Source organism: Lupinus angustifolius, chromosome LG06 (assembly GCF_001865875.1).
Source record: "Lupinus angustifolius cultivar Tanjil chromosome LG06, LupAngTanjil_v1.0, whole genome shotgun sequence".
Lineage (NCBI taxonomy): Eukaryota > Viridiplantae > Streptophyta > Magnoliopsida > Fabales > Fabaceae > Lupinus > Lupinus angustifolius.
This window is the reverse complement of record NC_032014.1, coordinates 23,811,991-23,828,724: the sequence shown is the minus strand read 5'-3', so window position 1 is coordinate 23,828,724 and position 16,734 is coordinate 23,811,991. Positions and strand designations below refer to the sequence as shown.

General features: G+C 31.7%; 1 protein-coding gene across 1 annotated transcript; it reads left to right on the top strand.

The window, feature by feature from the left end:
- LOC109350287 (protein transport protein SFT2) lies at window positions 6,033-15,237 on the top strand. The gene is made up of 4 exons (XM_019591498.1): window positions 6,033-6,363; window positions 13,673-13,940; window positions 14,109-14,213; window positions 14,718-15,237. Exons 1-4 carry the CDS (start codon window positions 6,170-6,172, stop codon window positions 14,826-14,828), a joined length of 678 nt encoding a protein of 225 aa, XP_019447043.1. The 5' UTR covers window positions 6,033-6,169; the 3' UTR covers window positions 14,829-15,237.

The following is a 16,734-nucleotide window of genomic DNA, read 5'->3' as shown; positions in this document are numbered from 1 at the left end:
AGAGAGTTTATCCACATAGTGTGAGATTTATATTCCTAGTGAGATACTAGAGAGAGTTTGTATTTCCATCATTTTGGGTGAGATTGAGTGTTATCCTATTTGTAAGAGAGATCAAATATTGTAATTCTACTTTCTATAGTAAAGATATTTTCTCGACTAGGTCCCGTGGTTGTTTCTTTCTCACATTGAGGGGTTTTTCCACGTTAAAATTCTTGGTGTTATTCTTCTACTCTTCTCTATTTTCTTTATCCACTTGCCGTTTCTGCAAGTGCCTATTTTGCATGACACGGAAGAGGAAAATTAGTTCTGAATTTCTCAACAATATGACCTAATAGATATAAAATGAAATAAACTACTAGTTTATAAGTTCATAAACTATCTCAACTGACTTATGAAATTAGTTATGGACTTATTGAAATAACCTTTTTTTTTTTTGTCAAACACAACTAAATAACTTATTTTTATGAAATAAACTTATTTACTACCTTATAGGTTCCTTATTGATTTTATCTAACACAAAATAAATTAGGTGCAAGTCGGACATGACAATCACATGAGTATGATCATCAATCAATTGTAGTTACAATCTCATCTTATCCTCTTAAACGAACTCCTAATTGAATTATTTTGGACATTTTGATCAAAGTATTCATGAAAAACTAGAAGATCTCAATTCTCTGAATGTAATTTATTTAAAAAAGGAACTAGAAAACTACTTTATATTTTAAAAGATCAAAAAATGCAATTAGTGATGAAAAAAGGAAAGGGGAAAGTTGCTCTATAGATTATAGAGATCCAAAAGCATAAACAAAGATCCAAAATTTATCATTGTCCGGCTCGCTTTTCTCTTCTTTATGACATTGTTTCTCCTCCATTCCATGCCTTGTCTTCCATCATGGTTCTTGGATTGGTCACGTTTTGACCAACTCATAAGGCCACAACCAAATACCAGACAGATAAGATCCAACTCATGCACTTGTTGATCACGCTCAGGTAGTCAGCCTAACTAAGAAAATGACAACAATGACAAGCCATGGCCTAATCAACACCTGCAGAGCCACAAACCTGTTCTACAAGACTATCATGCTGCCAGAACAACAAAAACACTACTACAAAGTTAAATACAATGTTTGAACATTGGACACACTCTACCACGTGATGAGGACATGCCTAGTATACGACTATGACAGTCTAGGCAAGCGACAAAATGACTCACCTTAGATAAAACAATGTACCAGCTAGAACACGGGCAAGACATGACCGCTTGACACGGACAAAATAGCTCATCCCTGTCTAGGATAGACCTGCCCGAACGAATTGTCATTATTAAAGCATCTTACGAGTGAATATAATAGCATACTCAATCCCTCTATAAATAGAGGAGACTCCTCATAAGCAAGTTTGCAATGAATATTCTCATAAATTATCTATGCATCCTTATATTTTGTCTACATATCTTCACTCATACTGACTTGAGCTTTGAAGCGCCTTTTCAAGTACCCACCCAAAAGATTCAACATTCCAGTCCTACCTTCACCTATTGAAAAACACTGATATTGTTTATGACTTACCTACACCCAAAACAACAACCAAGTAAGGACATAGAAGAAAAAAAAGGCTGTCGGTCTAGTGTTAGACCCATTTATTCTGGTTTCAAAACTAAAATTTGTGGCTGTCCATAACATGGCTATGTGTGGTGCAATGGTCAGAGATAATAAGCCAAACTTTTCCATTTAACAAATGTTAATCCTTTGACAAAAGGTCATAACCTGCCATTTTTAATTCAAAAGACAAAATATAATTGGTGGCATATAAAATTGAGATAAGAAAGTGGTACAAAATATTTGGACTTTTTTATTTTACCCTTACTAATAATATGTATTTTTATTCTAGAACATATTTCTATTTATTTGTTAAATTAAACTTATAATTACTACCATTAATAAATTATATATATAAATACATATTCTATTTTAATATGTTTTAATATTTTTAGCATGTATGTGTATACGTTTCATTTATTTAAGTTTTAATTTACAATTATAAATTTATTTAATTAAAAATGCAGGTTAGGGACAAATGTACATCCAAAACAAACTATATATATATATATAGTTATTATTTATATATATATATATATATATATATATATTTATATCAGAGATAATTTTAGTTTTTTTATTTTATTCTTACTAATGATTTATGGTTTCTAATTTTATCCTACAACCTTTACCACATGTTATACTTGTTTTCAACACAAAACTCAAACTTATATCATTTGGAATATGGTAAAATTTTAAAGAAAGTAGACTAAACGTAAATTATTTTGACTGATTAGTTTAATATGTAGAAACATTCAATATTAAATTTATTCTAAAATGAAACATTACATTTAATATCAAAACTCCAATCAATATTGAATACAAAATAACCTTACAAAATTCTTTACTGAACTCAAACATAATTAATAATAAATGTCATATTTTCTAAAATGAATTTATGATACACATTTTCATAAAACTTAACTTAGGATGAAGAGAAACTAAAACCAAGTCAGTAGAGTCAACAATTTTAATATAGACCTAATATTTAACCATTCAATAGCTAAAAGCTTCCACTCTATATTTCCAACAAAGAATATTGTATATGTAACAACATGTGTATAGACACAGCACACACCAAATTAAAAGAAAAGACAAATTGAAGCAATGTCATATATATATATATATAATATGATAAGATATTCAAATCTCCAATTAATTTATCTTTCATGCAATACTTATAAAATTCAATCAACCAATTTCGCCTAATATGTCCTTAGGACAAAATTCTAATGAAAAAACAATAAAAAATACAAATCATTCTAACAACGATTGTCCAATGTCTATATAATTATAGTAACAAACCAAATGGCATAAAAAACAACAAAAGAACATAAATAAAAGGATTGTATTATATAATATATACAATTAATAAGATAAATGGTGTGTAGTTAGCAATAAAAGGATTAAAATGTTGATAAAGTAATATTGGAAATATTAATTAGTGAGTTATTAACTAACATACAAATATTTGTAAAAATATTAAATATATATTTACTTATAGTCCCTCCAAAAACTATGAATAATTTATTATAATTATAAAATGACATTTCTAATGATACAAAAATAAATTTAAAATAAATATAAATTCATTAATCTATAAGGTAATCTTAAAATAAATTGATTATAACCTAAGCAAAAGAACTATAAACTTTTCGATAATATTCAAAGATCTTCTAATTGTCAAAATCTTATTTATTTTTAAAGAAATACACAAATATTAATCTAGCATTTGAAGTTACCGATTTTAAAAAATGTATTATACCCTAACCCTCAAATCATTGTCAAGAAAATTTTAATTTATCATTATCCTTCATACAAAAATTTATATACAATTATTTTAAATAGTTATCACACATATTAAATTTGAATATTTTAGATTTTAGTATATAATGTATTGTTATATTATTTTTTTGAATTTTATATTGAATTTGTATATATATAGATGCTAACAGACAAAAATACAGATACAATGTGCATTTATGGGTTCTCAATAAAACATAAAGTTTTACTTTTCTTTCTGGCATAAAAAATAAAAGTGATATATTACCAATAATCACAAGTTTTACACATATTATGTGGTTGTTGTAGAATATAAAAAACATCACAACCATTTAAAAAACATATTGATATTATGGAATTTGGAGCACATTATCTATACTTCTAATATTTATACTATATATATATAAAGGGAAAAAATAAAATAATTATCTATGAAGTATCTTATGTTTCCTTTTTTATCTTTTATAACTTCTAATTTCATGTTTATCCATAGTAATACTAATAAACATAAAATAACTACTCATGAAGTATTTTGTGTTTCTCTATTTTAACTTTTATAACTTCTAATTTTATGTTTATATAAATTTCTATAATCTATCTATCTATATCTATACTATTAATAAAGCCAAAACAAATAATAACTACCACCATGACATAATTTTTATATTTTAAATTTATCATTTGTAACATTTCTCATTAATAACCAATATAAACTTTCACAATATATCATTAATCTTCCATACACTCTCTTATTTATATTTTCATTTTTTACTCAGTTCATATATTACATTTTTTATATTTAAATTGTTTTTCTTAAATAATATATTATAAAACTAATATATTATATATTAGAAAAAATACGAATGTGGATCAATCGGTAGGCTAGTAAGCATAATTGTCCAAAACATCATTCTAATATAAAATTCTCATCTTCTATTATTAAAAATGTCTACTCTACGATTCTACAATTGGAGGATTCTCCTTCTCACTCTAACATAGTGATAAATAGAGGGTTCTCCCTCTTCCATCTTCACCTAGTGATCATTTCCCAATATCATGGTGATTTATAACATATATTCTAATTTTATGGTAGTAGATTTGAAATTAAAATATACTATTTATTGTTATATATGCATTGTTATATATGTTATTATTTGTGAATTGTGATATTATATTTGTATGTTACTAATCCTAAAGTGTATTGTTATGTTTTCCTAATCGATATATATTACTAATTGTATTATACAATAGGTAGTCATTTATTTTTATTCTTAATTTACATAATTGTTATATATGCTACTAACACGTAACTACAAGTTTCAATTTTTTTTACTGATATCTCATGTAAAAAATATTATCTTTCAATTGATGCAATTTAAAAAAACTATGAAAATCGTGGAACCAAACCAAACTATTCATGAGCGGTTCGATTCTTGTAATAAAACTTGCGGTTAATTGAGATAAACTAAACTATATATTTATATTTGATTCGACCACTAAATTGCACAAAAAACTAACCAAATCAAACTTTTACACCTTTACTTCTACAACATGTTCACATACTCACAGTTATTACACTAGACAATGGAGAAGACATAGAGACACAATCACAGTGGAGATCAGAGGTTGGACTATTAGGGTTTTAGGAGAAATTAGGTATTGGATTACAAGGGCTAAAGACAAAATATAAAAGAAGGCACATACGGATTTATGAGAATGCAATATATGTCATTTTTAATGAAGGGTGTGAATATAATTACATATATCATGGATACTGATGGATAGCAGTATCACTATACCCATACCTATCCATATATATAATGAGTACTTTAAAAAACTTATTTTTAAAACCTATGAGTATCTTTTTGGGACTCATGCTCATGATTATGCTCATACAAGTTTTACCCAGAGTACTCACAAGTCTGAGTTTTTTATCATCCATAATCTTTACTCTATCTTACTAAAGTTGCAATATGATAAATAAAGTTACACATAATTTTACATACTTAATTTTAATAAGTCCAACAACTGTGTTTAAATTTATATTTATTGACCATTTACCCCTTTTCAAATCACTTTCTAAATGATAGTAACTCATTTACTCTCAATCTATGGCACAAGTTTGTATGTGTAAAAATTATGAATTTTATATATTATTATTACATATTCACTATTTCTATTTGATCATAATTCTTTACAAAAATTAATTCAAATGAATAGTAAATGATGTAATGATTATATATAAATGTTTATATTATTAGTATATAGATATTATACTCTAATTTAAATATGTTTAATTTGGTTTTTATGAGCAAAAAATATTTCATTGTACACATATTAACTCTATTCACTTTTATTTTTAATAAATTATTAAATTATAACATGAATATCATTATAAAAATATTTTTTTGACGATCAAGATCCTCTTTTTTTATAAATAAGATTTGCATATTATTTTTTATTTTAGTTGACTATTTACAGCATATTTTTCTCCATAGCGAGTAACAACAAAATCAAAATTATCGTAGAGATCTAGCATACTTTTATATCAGTAAAATTGTAAATTCGTAAATTATAGGAATATAATTCCAGGCCAATCCACGTGATCCTAACAATGGAAAAACATAAATAAAGAGTAAAAAGTTGTTGATCACCTAGCAGCACCAAACTATTCCACTCCTCCTTAAACAACGATTCCAAATCCACTCACATAACAACTCACTCTCATTCGATCACATCTCGAATCTGTGTCTTTTTTTGTTTGTTAGTGAGCCAAGAAAACAAATATGCAGGGTTGGTTCTCAGGACAGAACACCGACAACAACGACGATATGTTGAAACCTTCATCTTCTTTGCTCGCCGATTGGAATTCATATTCAGATGCCCAATCCTCACAGGATTCATCCAATTTCCCGCTCCCGTTCGATATCGAATCCGCCGTTAGGTCTGCCAACGACACCGTTTCTGGTACTTTCAGCGTGTAAGCCACCACCTCTACTTCTTCTTACCAGTGTTTTTATTTTTTCTATGTGATTGGTGTCAATGCATATTCTTCAAATTATCTAAGGATCTATTTGCGAGATTACACGTGGCCTTCACTGTAATGTATAATAGTGTTAAACTTCAAAAATCTTGACGTTTTGGACAATTGGGGGCATTTCCGACCACAATTGTAGTTGTTATATGGTTTCGGTGACTCTCAAAACCTTGACCTATTGATGTCTTTAGCTGCCTCGGACTGGGATTTAAAACCTTGGTTCTGCTTATGATTTATTTTCATGGCAATTATTTGTGGTAGGGTTTGTTTGACGTGTAAGAATGAGACAACATATAACATATGTGTTCTATATCTATTCTATATTTGGTCTATTTTGGTTCCACTAAAAAGTTAGAATGAAAGAGAACAAGACAAAACATCCCGTTCCATTCTGTTTTGTTCATGTGCATAGAGATGTGAACCGAATTTTCCTTTGGCTTTATTTATGTGGTGAAGCGATACATATTCCTAGGTAGGTGGTGTATTGGGTTTTAGGGGAAAATGGCTTCCAAGTATAGCAATTTAATTAGATACATCTAGACTATCAATTATGAAGGGGTTATAGCTTGTATGAAAAGTAGAACCAAGGTTTTCAGTTACAGCCGCATAGTGGTCATTGTGGGATGGTGCAGTGCAATATGGTTGTCACAGCTGGGATGCCGCGGCCATATCAGATGAAATAAAGTTTTTTACTTTTTAGACATTTCATCTTCTCCAAGCTGTTTTAAAGAAAAATAGCTGTAATTGTTTTAAAAAATGGGGTGTGAAAACATGCAGAGGCTAAGAGACAGACGCCTCTTGTTTCATGTAATTTTGTGAATAATAGTTTTCTGATTGAGGGGACAAACTAGGTGAATTAATTCTACCTTGAAAATAAGGACACAGCATTCAGAATTTAGATATCTTCGGATATGTATTGTTGATACTGGTTGGGTGGTGTGTAAAGTTAACTGAATTAGGAGATGAAATGAGTGTACTAAACTAAGTGTGGTAACTTGGAAGTGAACAATTGAGAGATTCTATAAGATGAAAGTAGAATTGATTGCACAATTTGTGAGAACTTTCTTAGTTTCTTTGGAGCTGAAGTGTGCTTTTATGGTTATTAGTATGCAAAGGTTTATAGTAACATTTTTAGTATCTCACCTTCTTCCTTTTTAACAATTGCATTGATAACATAAATTTGACACATTTACTCCTTGAACTTAAAATATACTTTTTGGATGGAGAAATATGGAGTTCAAAATTCAAAGATAATAGTGGTGTTTTCATCAAAGAAAAAAATAATATAATAATATCCGGAAAAAAAATGATGTTTAGAATCTGAGCATAATCATTAGGAAGTCCAATCACTATTGTTTTATAGAAAGGGCAGTTTAGTGCATGAGATTTCCACCTAGTGGGTTCTGGGGAGGCTTTATGTACGTAGCCTGACCCCCTACGCGCAAGCGAAGAGGCTCTTTCGAGGATTTTAACCCATGACCTTCAGGTCACAAGGCAAGTAGCCTTACCGCTATGCACGATCATTTTATAACAAATTAAAAATTAAAAATAATGCTTAAAAGAAGTCCCAACTTCTGAGTTTATTTCCCCCTCATTAGTGATTAACTTGATCTGAAAATGTTTTTGTTTCATGAGCGAATGTGTGTGTATCTCTTTTGAAATTGTTATTTTTCAATTCCTTGGCTGTCTCTTTTACAATTTTGGCTACTCTTATTATAATTCAAGGTGGTGTGAGAAAGAACACAGGAGGGTCATGTGAACGAGTAGGGAATGGTGAATACTGGTATGGTATTTATTAAAATATACGTAAGTCTTGCATTATCCAATCAAACTCTTTAGTCTTGATGACGTGTCCTAACTACCTTGAGGCCTCAGTTTCTATAAAAAGAAATGAGGAGCTCTTATCTTGTAATAATGCAAAATATCTAAAACAGAATAACAGAATGAAGAGTCAGTTACTCTTCTAATTCTCTCTCATTTCTCTCTCAATAACTGCCTCAACTTCTTCTTCCTCAATTCTTTTACTATCTTTACATGGTATCATCACCAATGGCCACCGCCATGAATGATCCTCCTGTGGAAGCTTCTTCTCCGCCACTTCCGTCAAACATTGTTGCGCCGATTCGTGTTCATTCTTCCTTCTTCTCTCTACATGTTCCTACTGCAAAGTTAACTGAGCAAAACTACCTCACATGGAGTCAGTTCATGCTTGCGATGCTTAAATCTAACTGTGCCTTAAGGTTTGTTCAATCTACTGATATTCCTCCGCGATTTGTAACTAATTTGGAACGTGAATTAGGTAATGTGAATCCTGCATTCACGGCTTGGGAAGAACAAGATCAAGCCGTATTCTCGTGGATTCTAAATTCGATTTTTGAAACTCTACATCCTAGAGTTGTAGATTGTGTTTAATCCTGGCAGTTATGGAATGAGTTACATGCATTTTGTAATTCTCACACTAAGGCTAGGAGTCGTCAATTGAGATCTCAACTCAGATCCCTGACACAAGGATCCTCAAATATCTCGGAATTTTTCTCAAAAGTCAAAACCCTAACCGACTCATTGATCTCAATTGGTACTCCAATTTCGTTAGAAGAGCATGTTGATTGCATCCTCGATGGTTTGAATGAAGATTTTCATCATGTTATAACTTCAATTGAGAGTCAAGTTCTTCCTCCCTCAATTCATGACTTGGAGCAGTTTCTTCTTACTTTTGAATCTACAATGCTCAAGAAAATAAACATAAGTCTGTTTCAGATGCTCTATCAGCAAATGTTGCTACTCAATCTCCTCCACCTCAATCACCGAATTCTGTTACTATGCCTCTTCTTATGCCTAACATGCAATCTGCTGGTTATTCTACACCTCACAAATCTTCTTCACGCTCATTTCAGACTGCTTATGGAGGCTTCTTTCCTAATCCTCACATTGGTTTCTATCATAACTCACGTGGTGGACGTGGAGGAAGACGTGGTGGATGTAACTCTCGGTCTGGTAGGGTTTCACCGCGATCTGGTGGTTACTTCTGTGACTATTGCAGAAGACCAGGACATGATGTGTTATGCTCCTTATGATAATCACCATGGCACTTTGCATCCTGCTCATTTCTATGGTCATCAATCAGGTCCAGTTTATGGTTCTCCTAGCATGCCTTCCTCTCATGCTCATGCTTCTAGACATTACACTACTCCTCAACAATATCATCATCAAGACGATGCTACTAATCCTTCTGCACATAGAAATTCATCATTCCCTTATCACATAAATGCTTCTCACATGCATCTTGATGGCTCTGTTTTTCCCTCTCAGAATCAAGGATATGCAATGAATGCTCATACTGGTCATGACAATTCTAAAGCTTCTATGTGGTACCCTGACTCAGGGGCCACCAATCATCTTACAGCAGATCCAACCATGCTTAATGAACCTACTGAGAGTTTTGGACTAGACCAAATCTATATGGGTAATGGTACTAAAGCCTCTATTTCTTGCTGTGGTAATACCTATTTTAATTCTTCTAATCCTCTTGTTTGTCTTTCATTACAAAATCTACTTCTTGTTCACAAATAACCTAATGAGTGTCTCACAGTTTGCCAAAGATAATTCCTGTTACTTTGAGTTTCATCCTAACTACTGTCTTGTTAAATCACAGGGTACTGATGAGGTTATGCTTCAAGGGTCTCTCACTTCAGAGGGTCTCTATGCATTTCCAAATCTTGTTCCCAAGTCTGGCCAAACAAAGTCCTCTACTGGTTTTAGTTCTAATAATGCTTTAGCATTAGTTTCCACTGTTGAAAGTACTAAGTCTAGTTCTTTTCTTTTATGGCATTATAGACTAGGTCATGCTCATGAAGCAACTGTCAAAAATGTATTGACTCATTGTAATATGCCTTCAATAATAAAACTGCTTCAGACTCTTGTTCTGCTTGCTGTTGTGCCAAAGCTTACAAAACAACAATGCTTTAGTACCAACTCATCCTATGGTCACAAGATCTAAAGCTGAAATTGACAAATCTATAGTTCAGACTGAAACTACAACTGTAAAAGAAGCCCTTGGTGATCCAGTTTGGAAAAAGGCAATGCAAGAAGAATTCAATGCTCTAATCAAGTTAGGAACATGGTCTCTGGTTTCTCTTTCCTCTAATAAACATGCTATTGGTTGCAAATGGGTGTTTAGGGTAAAAGAGAATGTTGATGGTTCCCTAAACAAATACAAGGCTAGGTTTGTGGCTAAAGGGTTTTATCAACAATTTGATGTGGACTATACTAAAACATTTTCACCTGTGGTCAAGCCTATCACAATCAGAATTCTTCTTACTCTTGCTGTTACATATCAGTGGCCTCTAGAACAATTGGATGTCAACAATGCGTTTCGTAATGGATTACTAAATGAGGATGTTTATATGGTTCAATCTGCTGGGTTTCAAAATGGGGACAAAAGTGTAGTGTGTAAACTTCATAAAGCTTTGTATGGCCTAAAACAGGCACCAAGGCAATGGTTTGAAAGACTTAAAGTACACTAATTCAACTTGGCTTTCATATCAGCAGGTGTGATAACTCCCTCTTCATTCTCATCACATCAACATATAAACTGTTTGTTCTTGTGTATGTTGATGAATTATTGTCACTGGTTCATCTAAGTCTCAAGTTCATAACATCATTGACAAGCTAAGTCACAATTTTGCTCTGAAAAGACTAGGCTTACTGGACTACTTTCTTGGCATAGAAGTTACTCATCTTCCAGATGAATCTTTGTTCCTTTCTCAAGCTAAGTATGTCAGGGATCTTCTACAAAAGGCAAATATGTTATCTGCTAAACCAAGTACAACGCCCATGGACACTTCTTGTAAACTAACCAAATCTGGTTCAAATTCCTTTGGAGATCCTAGCTTGTACAGGTCTATTGTTGGTGCATTGCAATATGCCACTGTCACCAGGCCTGACCTTACCTTTAGTGTCAACAAGGTTTGTCAATTCATGAGTCAACCTCTTATTCAACACTGGAGTGCAGTTAAAAGAATCCTAAGATATTTACAAGGCTCTACTTCTTTTGGTCTACATATTAGACCAGCTACTTCTTCCATTCCTCTGTCTGTTATGGCGTGTTGTGATGCAGACTGGGCTGCAGATCCAGATGACAGAAAATCCATCTCTGGAGCATGTGTATTCATTGGACCAACCATTGTAACATGGTGGTCCAAGAAACAACAAACTGTGTCTAGATCTAGCACAGAAGCATAGTATAGAAGTCTTGCCCTTGCCACTCAAGAAGTCATTTGGATTGAATCCTTATTTTCAGAACTTCAGTTTAAGCATCAGACTCCTCTGATTTTGTATGACAACTTAAGTACCGTGACCATGGCATACAATCCTGTTCTTCACAACAGAACAAAACACATAGAACTGGATTTGTTCTTTGTCAGAGACAGGATCCAGTCCAAGGCTCTTCAGGTCAAGCACATCTCATCAGAATATCAAATTACAGATGTTTTAACTAAACCTCTATCAACAACCAAGTTCACTGCCATGAGGAAGTGTCTCAGAGTAATAGATGGTTTATGCCTAAGATAAATAGTGATTCAATGTATTTTTTAGATGAAAGGGATGTATGGTTTCAGGGGGGTATATTAGAATATACGTAAGTCTTGCATTAGTCAATCAAGCTCTTTAGTCTTGATGACGTGTCCTAACTACCTTGAGGCCTCAATTTCTATTTTTTCTATAAATAGAAATGAGGAGCTCTTATCTTGTAATAATGCAAAATATCTAAAACATAATAACAGAATGAAGAGTCGATTACTCTTCTAATTCTCTCTCCTTTCTCTCTCAATAACTGCCTCAACTTCTTCCTCAATTCTTTTACTATCTTTACAGTATTCATACCATCTCAGTGGTCCATAGAGGCTTTCATACCATCTCAGACACCAACTATCTTAAAGGGCTTAAGTATTTTTCGAAGGCTTTTATGTCTAACAGAAAACAACGAAGCCACCGCGCCAAGCAATAAGTTCGATGGGCTCAACTGACATAGTATATGCGTTTTGGTACATGAGTAGCTTTTGTTAGGGGTCGAGACTCAGACAGTGAAGGACCCACTTTGGCCATAGTGGGGGCACATGCCCCCACAATTTTTAAGAAAAATTATAGCATGTACATTTTTTCCTCCATCATATGTTCATACTTATTGTAGCATTTGAGTTTAATTCTAGCTTTCATATTACCAGTGGTAACTGCAATAGTTAAAAGAGCTTTTTCTGCTATGAATAATATAAAAAGTTAGATGTGAAATTGTACGTGAGATGAATGATTGAATGGTTACTTATATGGAGAGAGATATTTTTTATAGTATTGAAAATGAAAAAAATGATTTGATGTTTTGAAATTTCATTGTTGTCGTATAATACTATTATCATAGTTTTTTTGGTATGGTTGACACTTTGTAAGGATTGAGTACTTTATGTACTTACATTAGTAACTAGTATGTCTGATTATAAAATAATATATTTTTAATGCTATAGTGATATGTCATCCCCACACTCAATTTTTAGGCCCCGGACTCAGCTAGACCTCATGTGTGGCTAAAATTAACAAGTTGTAAAAAATCCTTTTTTATTTTTACATTGAGGCCAAATCTGAACCTCTTATGTAGTCCAGGTGCTGAAGGATAAGGGTTGTATTATGAGCAACAAATACAACTGAAATTTCTCCAAATTTTTCCAGTCGAAATATGCTTTAAGGGAATTATTTTTATTGACGTCTTACAGTCCTGCTTATATTAGTGGGAAGTTTAGAGCTATAAAGCTGATTTATGATTATTCTAATGATGGACACTTTGAGCTGGTAGCAACATTGTGGTTAAATAGGAAGAGTATTATTTTGAACCTTGATTGTGTTTCTATTTCTGATTCTAATGAGTAAATCTGATCACATTGAGGGAAATGGGAAAAAAAAATCATATAGAATGGGTTGAGGTAAGAGAGGGGTATCACAGAATTGGAATTGAGTTGTTGGTGGTTTTGGCCTGGGAAGGAGTCTTCATGGTTTTCCCAGTGTTCATCCCCTTTCTTCTAGTTTTCTGGCCTGAGATCCCTTTGGTTGGTTAATTTCTGCCTAGTAAATTTGATTTCCTATCAGTATCGTGCAAAAACAGCCTGTTCTTTCTGCCCCATCTGAATGTAACACAAATACTGTATAGTTTTGCCTAAACTTGTGTACTCATGTAGTTAAGCAATTTTTTTATATAATTGTATAGGGTTTCTAAAGGTGTGAGAGATCTACCCGGGAACTTCCAGTCTGCCACCAGTACTGTTCCTTCCGGCAAAGCACTCGTGTACTTTGGTTTGCTTCTGGCCAGTGGGGTTTTCTTTGTTTTCATAGCATTTACATTGTTCCTGCCAGTCATGGTAATTATGCCCCAAAAGTTTGCTATAAGCTTTACTCTTGGGTGTGGATTTATTATTGGATCATTCTTTGCTCTCAAAGGTCCAAAGAATCAGCTTGCTCACATGTTGTCAAGGGAGGTAACTTGCTAAAATTTCATTTCTCATTGCTTGCTATATAAGCTTTACTCTTGGGTGTGGATTTATTATATGTTGCTTCAGTTTTTCCCCCAGCAAATACTGTCTCTTTGATTTGATTGCACATGTTTGATGCTTCTTTCTAACTGTCTCTTCTTTATTATTTTTCAGAGGCTTCCTTTCACATTGACTTTTATTGGCAGCATGATTGGTACCCTGTATGTCTCAATGGTGCTCCATAGCTACATTCTCTCTGTGCTGTTCTCTGTTGTACAGGTATCAGTTTCATGTATCCTTAAAATGCGTCTTTGTTGCTTTGCCCTTCCTCATGTGTTATTATTAGCATTTTCTGTTGATTTAAGTATGTGTGAAGGTGTTGAATTTTGAGTATAATCCCAAATTCATTATAGCAGTTAGCATCAGTTCCTTCGCAGAGCTAATATAAATTTAAGTGATCCTATTTACAAGCCCCTGGTGGCTGGTTTATGTGATAGGTGTGTATCTAATAACATGGTTCCTGCAAATGGGGGTGTGGGAATAAGTGTTCCTTAAGGTTTGTTTGCAAGTCTGGTTTTTGGAGGGTAGTGGAGGAAAAAGAAAGGTTTGGAAGTTATGAAATATACTTATGAGATGGCGCTGAAGCCTTCCCCTTCATTTCCCCTCTCTCCAAAATCCAACTCGCAAACAGATCGTAAAATGTTTTGTATTTATTGTAAGTCTTGTTTCCTTGTAAAAGTATTAATCTTCCATTGATATTGAAGTTTTCAATTATACTCACAGGTTCTCTCCCTGGGGTACTATGCTATATCATATTTTCCTGGTGGATCTGCTGGAATGAAATTTCTCACTTCTGCTCTTACCTCCTCAATTATGAGATGTTTTGGGAGGTGAAATTTTTTCTATATGGCAGTTCACTTGTAAATTTTGCCTCGTAAGATATATTAGTTAAAGCTTTAAACTGACCTAAGAATATTGCTGAGGTAAAACATCCTTTAACACCTTAGAATCGGTTTGTGAATTGAGTTTTGGAGGAGAATGAATAAGACTTCAAAGTCATCTCACAAGTGTATTTCATGACTATGAAACCTTCCCTTTCATTTCTCGCAAACAACATAAAAGAGTTCAAAATGTTTGTTCCCACTGTCATCCCTGATTGAAATGATTTGCCTCTTAGCCTCAAATATCTAATTGAAAATCAACATTGTTGTTTTTACTTTTCCTGTTCTCTCATACAAAATGGAATTTAAAATACCTTTACTTGAATTAGAATTTAATTTATGGCCTTTTAACCTCCTGTTAACTAAGTGTCTGAATTATCATCTATTGTTTATTATTTATAATATTTTTTATTTTATTACCTTTTTATGATTTTTTTGGCTAGAGTTACCTTTTTATGTTTAGCTCAAGTGGTTATGGATGTACGAATGGATGGTAACATGCAATTATTATTAACATTTAGCAGCAAAAGAATGGTAACGTGCAATGTCTTCATCATATTAATGGCAAAACCTGATCAACCAAACTAAATAAGGGGCTTATTAACTGAAAATTGCTAGAGCTGATGGAAGTAAACTTCCCAACCAAATATATAAACATTCAAATCATTCACAAAATATCCATATTTATATCATTTCATATATTAAATTATGTTTTTATATAGATAAGTAGTATTCCAGATGAAAAATATTATATTATTATATTTAATCAGGTTTAAGGTTGAGTTTAGGTTTAAAAGTTAACTAGCAAGTTACCCGTGTATTTTCACGGGACGGTATTTTTTACTGCATGATTAAGAACACATATTACATGTGCATATATAATTAAGAATATGTATGTTGTTCGTGCCTTCGCATGGTTAAAACCATATATGTTACCGATGCATTCATAATGTTAAAAACTATTAATTATATATAAAATCATACTGTCAGACCATACGGTTTAACTCCATACGGTTTAACTGTTTAAATCGGATAAACTTAATTTGTGACATCTTCTGGTTTAACATCTTGCTTGACTTTCCCAACATTTTTTTTACACATACATAACATATATAATTAGTAGTGTCCTATTAATCAAAAAAATCATCAATAAATTTATAATTTCATTATTATAATATTTGATTCTAAACTAAGATTAGTACAAAAATAAATATTATTATTTGACTCTAAAATAACTACAAACAATATGTTATGATTCATATTATTATTATTTTAATATTGCTATAATAACATTATATTTTAATATTGCATGGGTAATCATATTCCTTTTATTTTTAAATAAATTATATACATTATAGAGTTAATTTGTTGTATCATCATCTTATTATATTTGATCGTTTAACTTAATTGATTAATTGTGTATGATATCATTTTTATAATTGATCCATAAAATTTGAGTTTTTATATTTATTTATTACATCAAAAATATAATTATTTATTTATCAATATAAGTATAATTATGCAATAAGTTTCTAATGTTAAATAATTGTGTAATATTCTCAATTAATCATGCACGTTATATAATTCAATAAATCAGAATAAATTATAGATTAAAGAATCCAGATATAAAAAAATTATCGGAAATGATGTAAAACATTAATGAGTAGATATTACTCAATTAATATTCCATAAATTCATTAAATATAATACTGCAAATTTATATTTCATTTTTGTAACTGATCCATAAATTCAAACAACAATTGAATATAAATTGAATTAAACATTAATATTCTGAAAATTTATTATTTACGGAAGTAAATTTATATCAATAATAAACATTGCTTAAAATTAGGGAATTA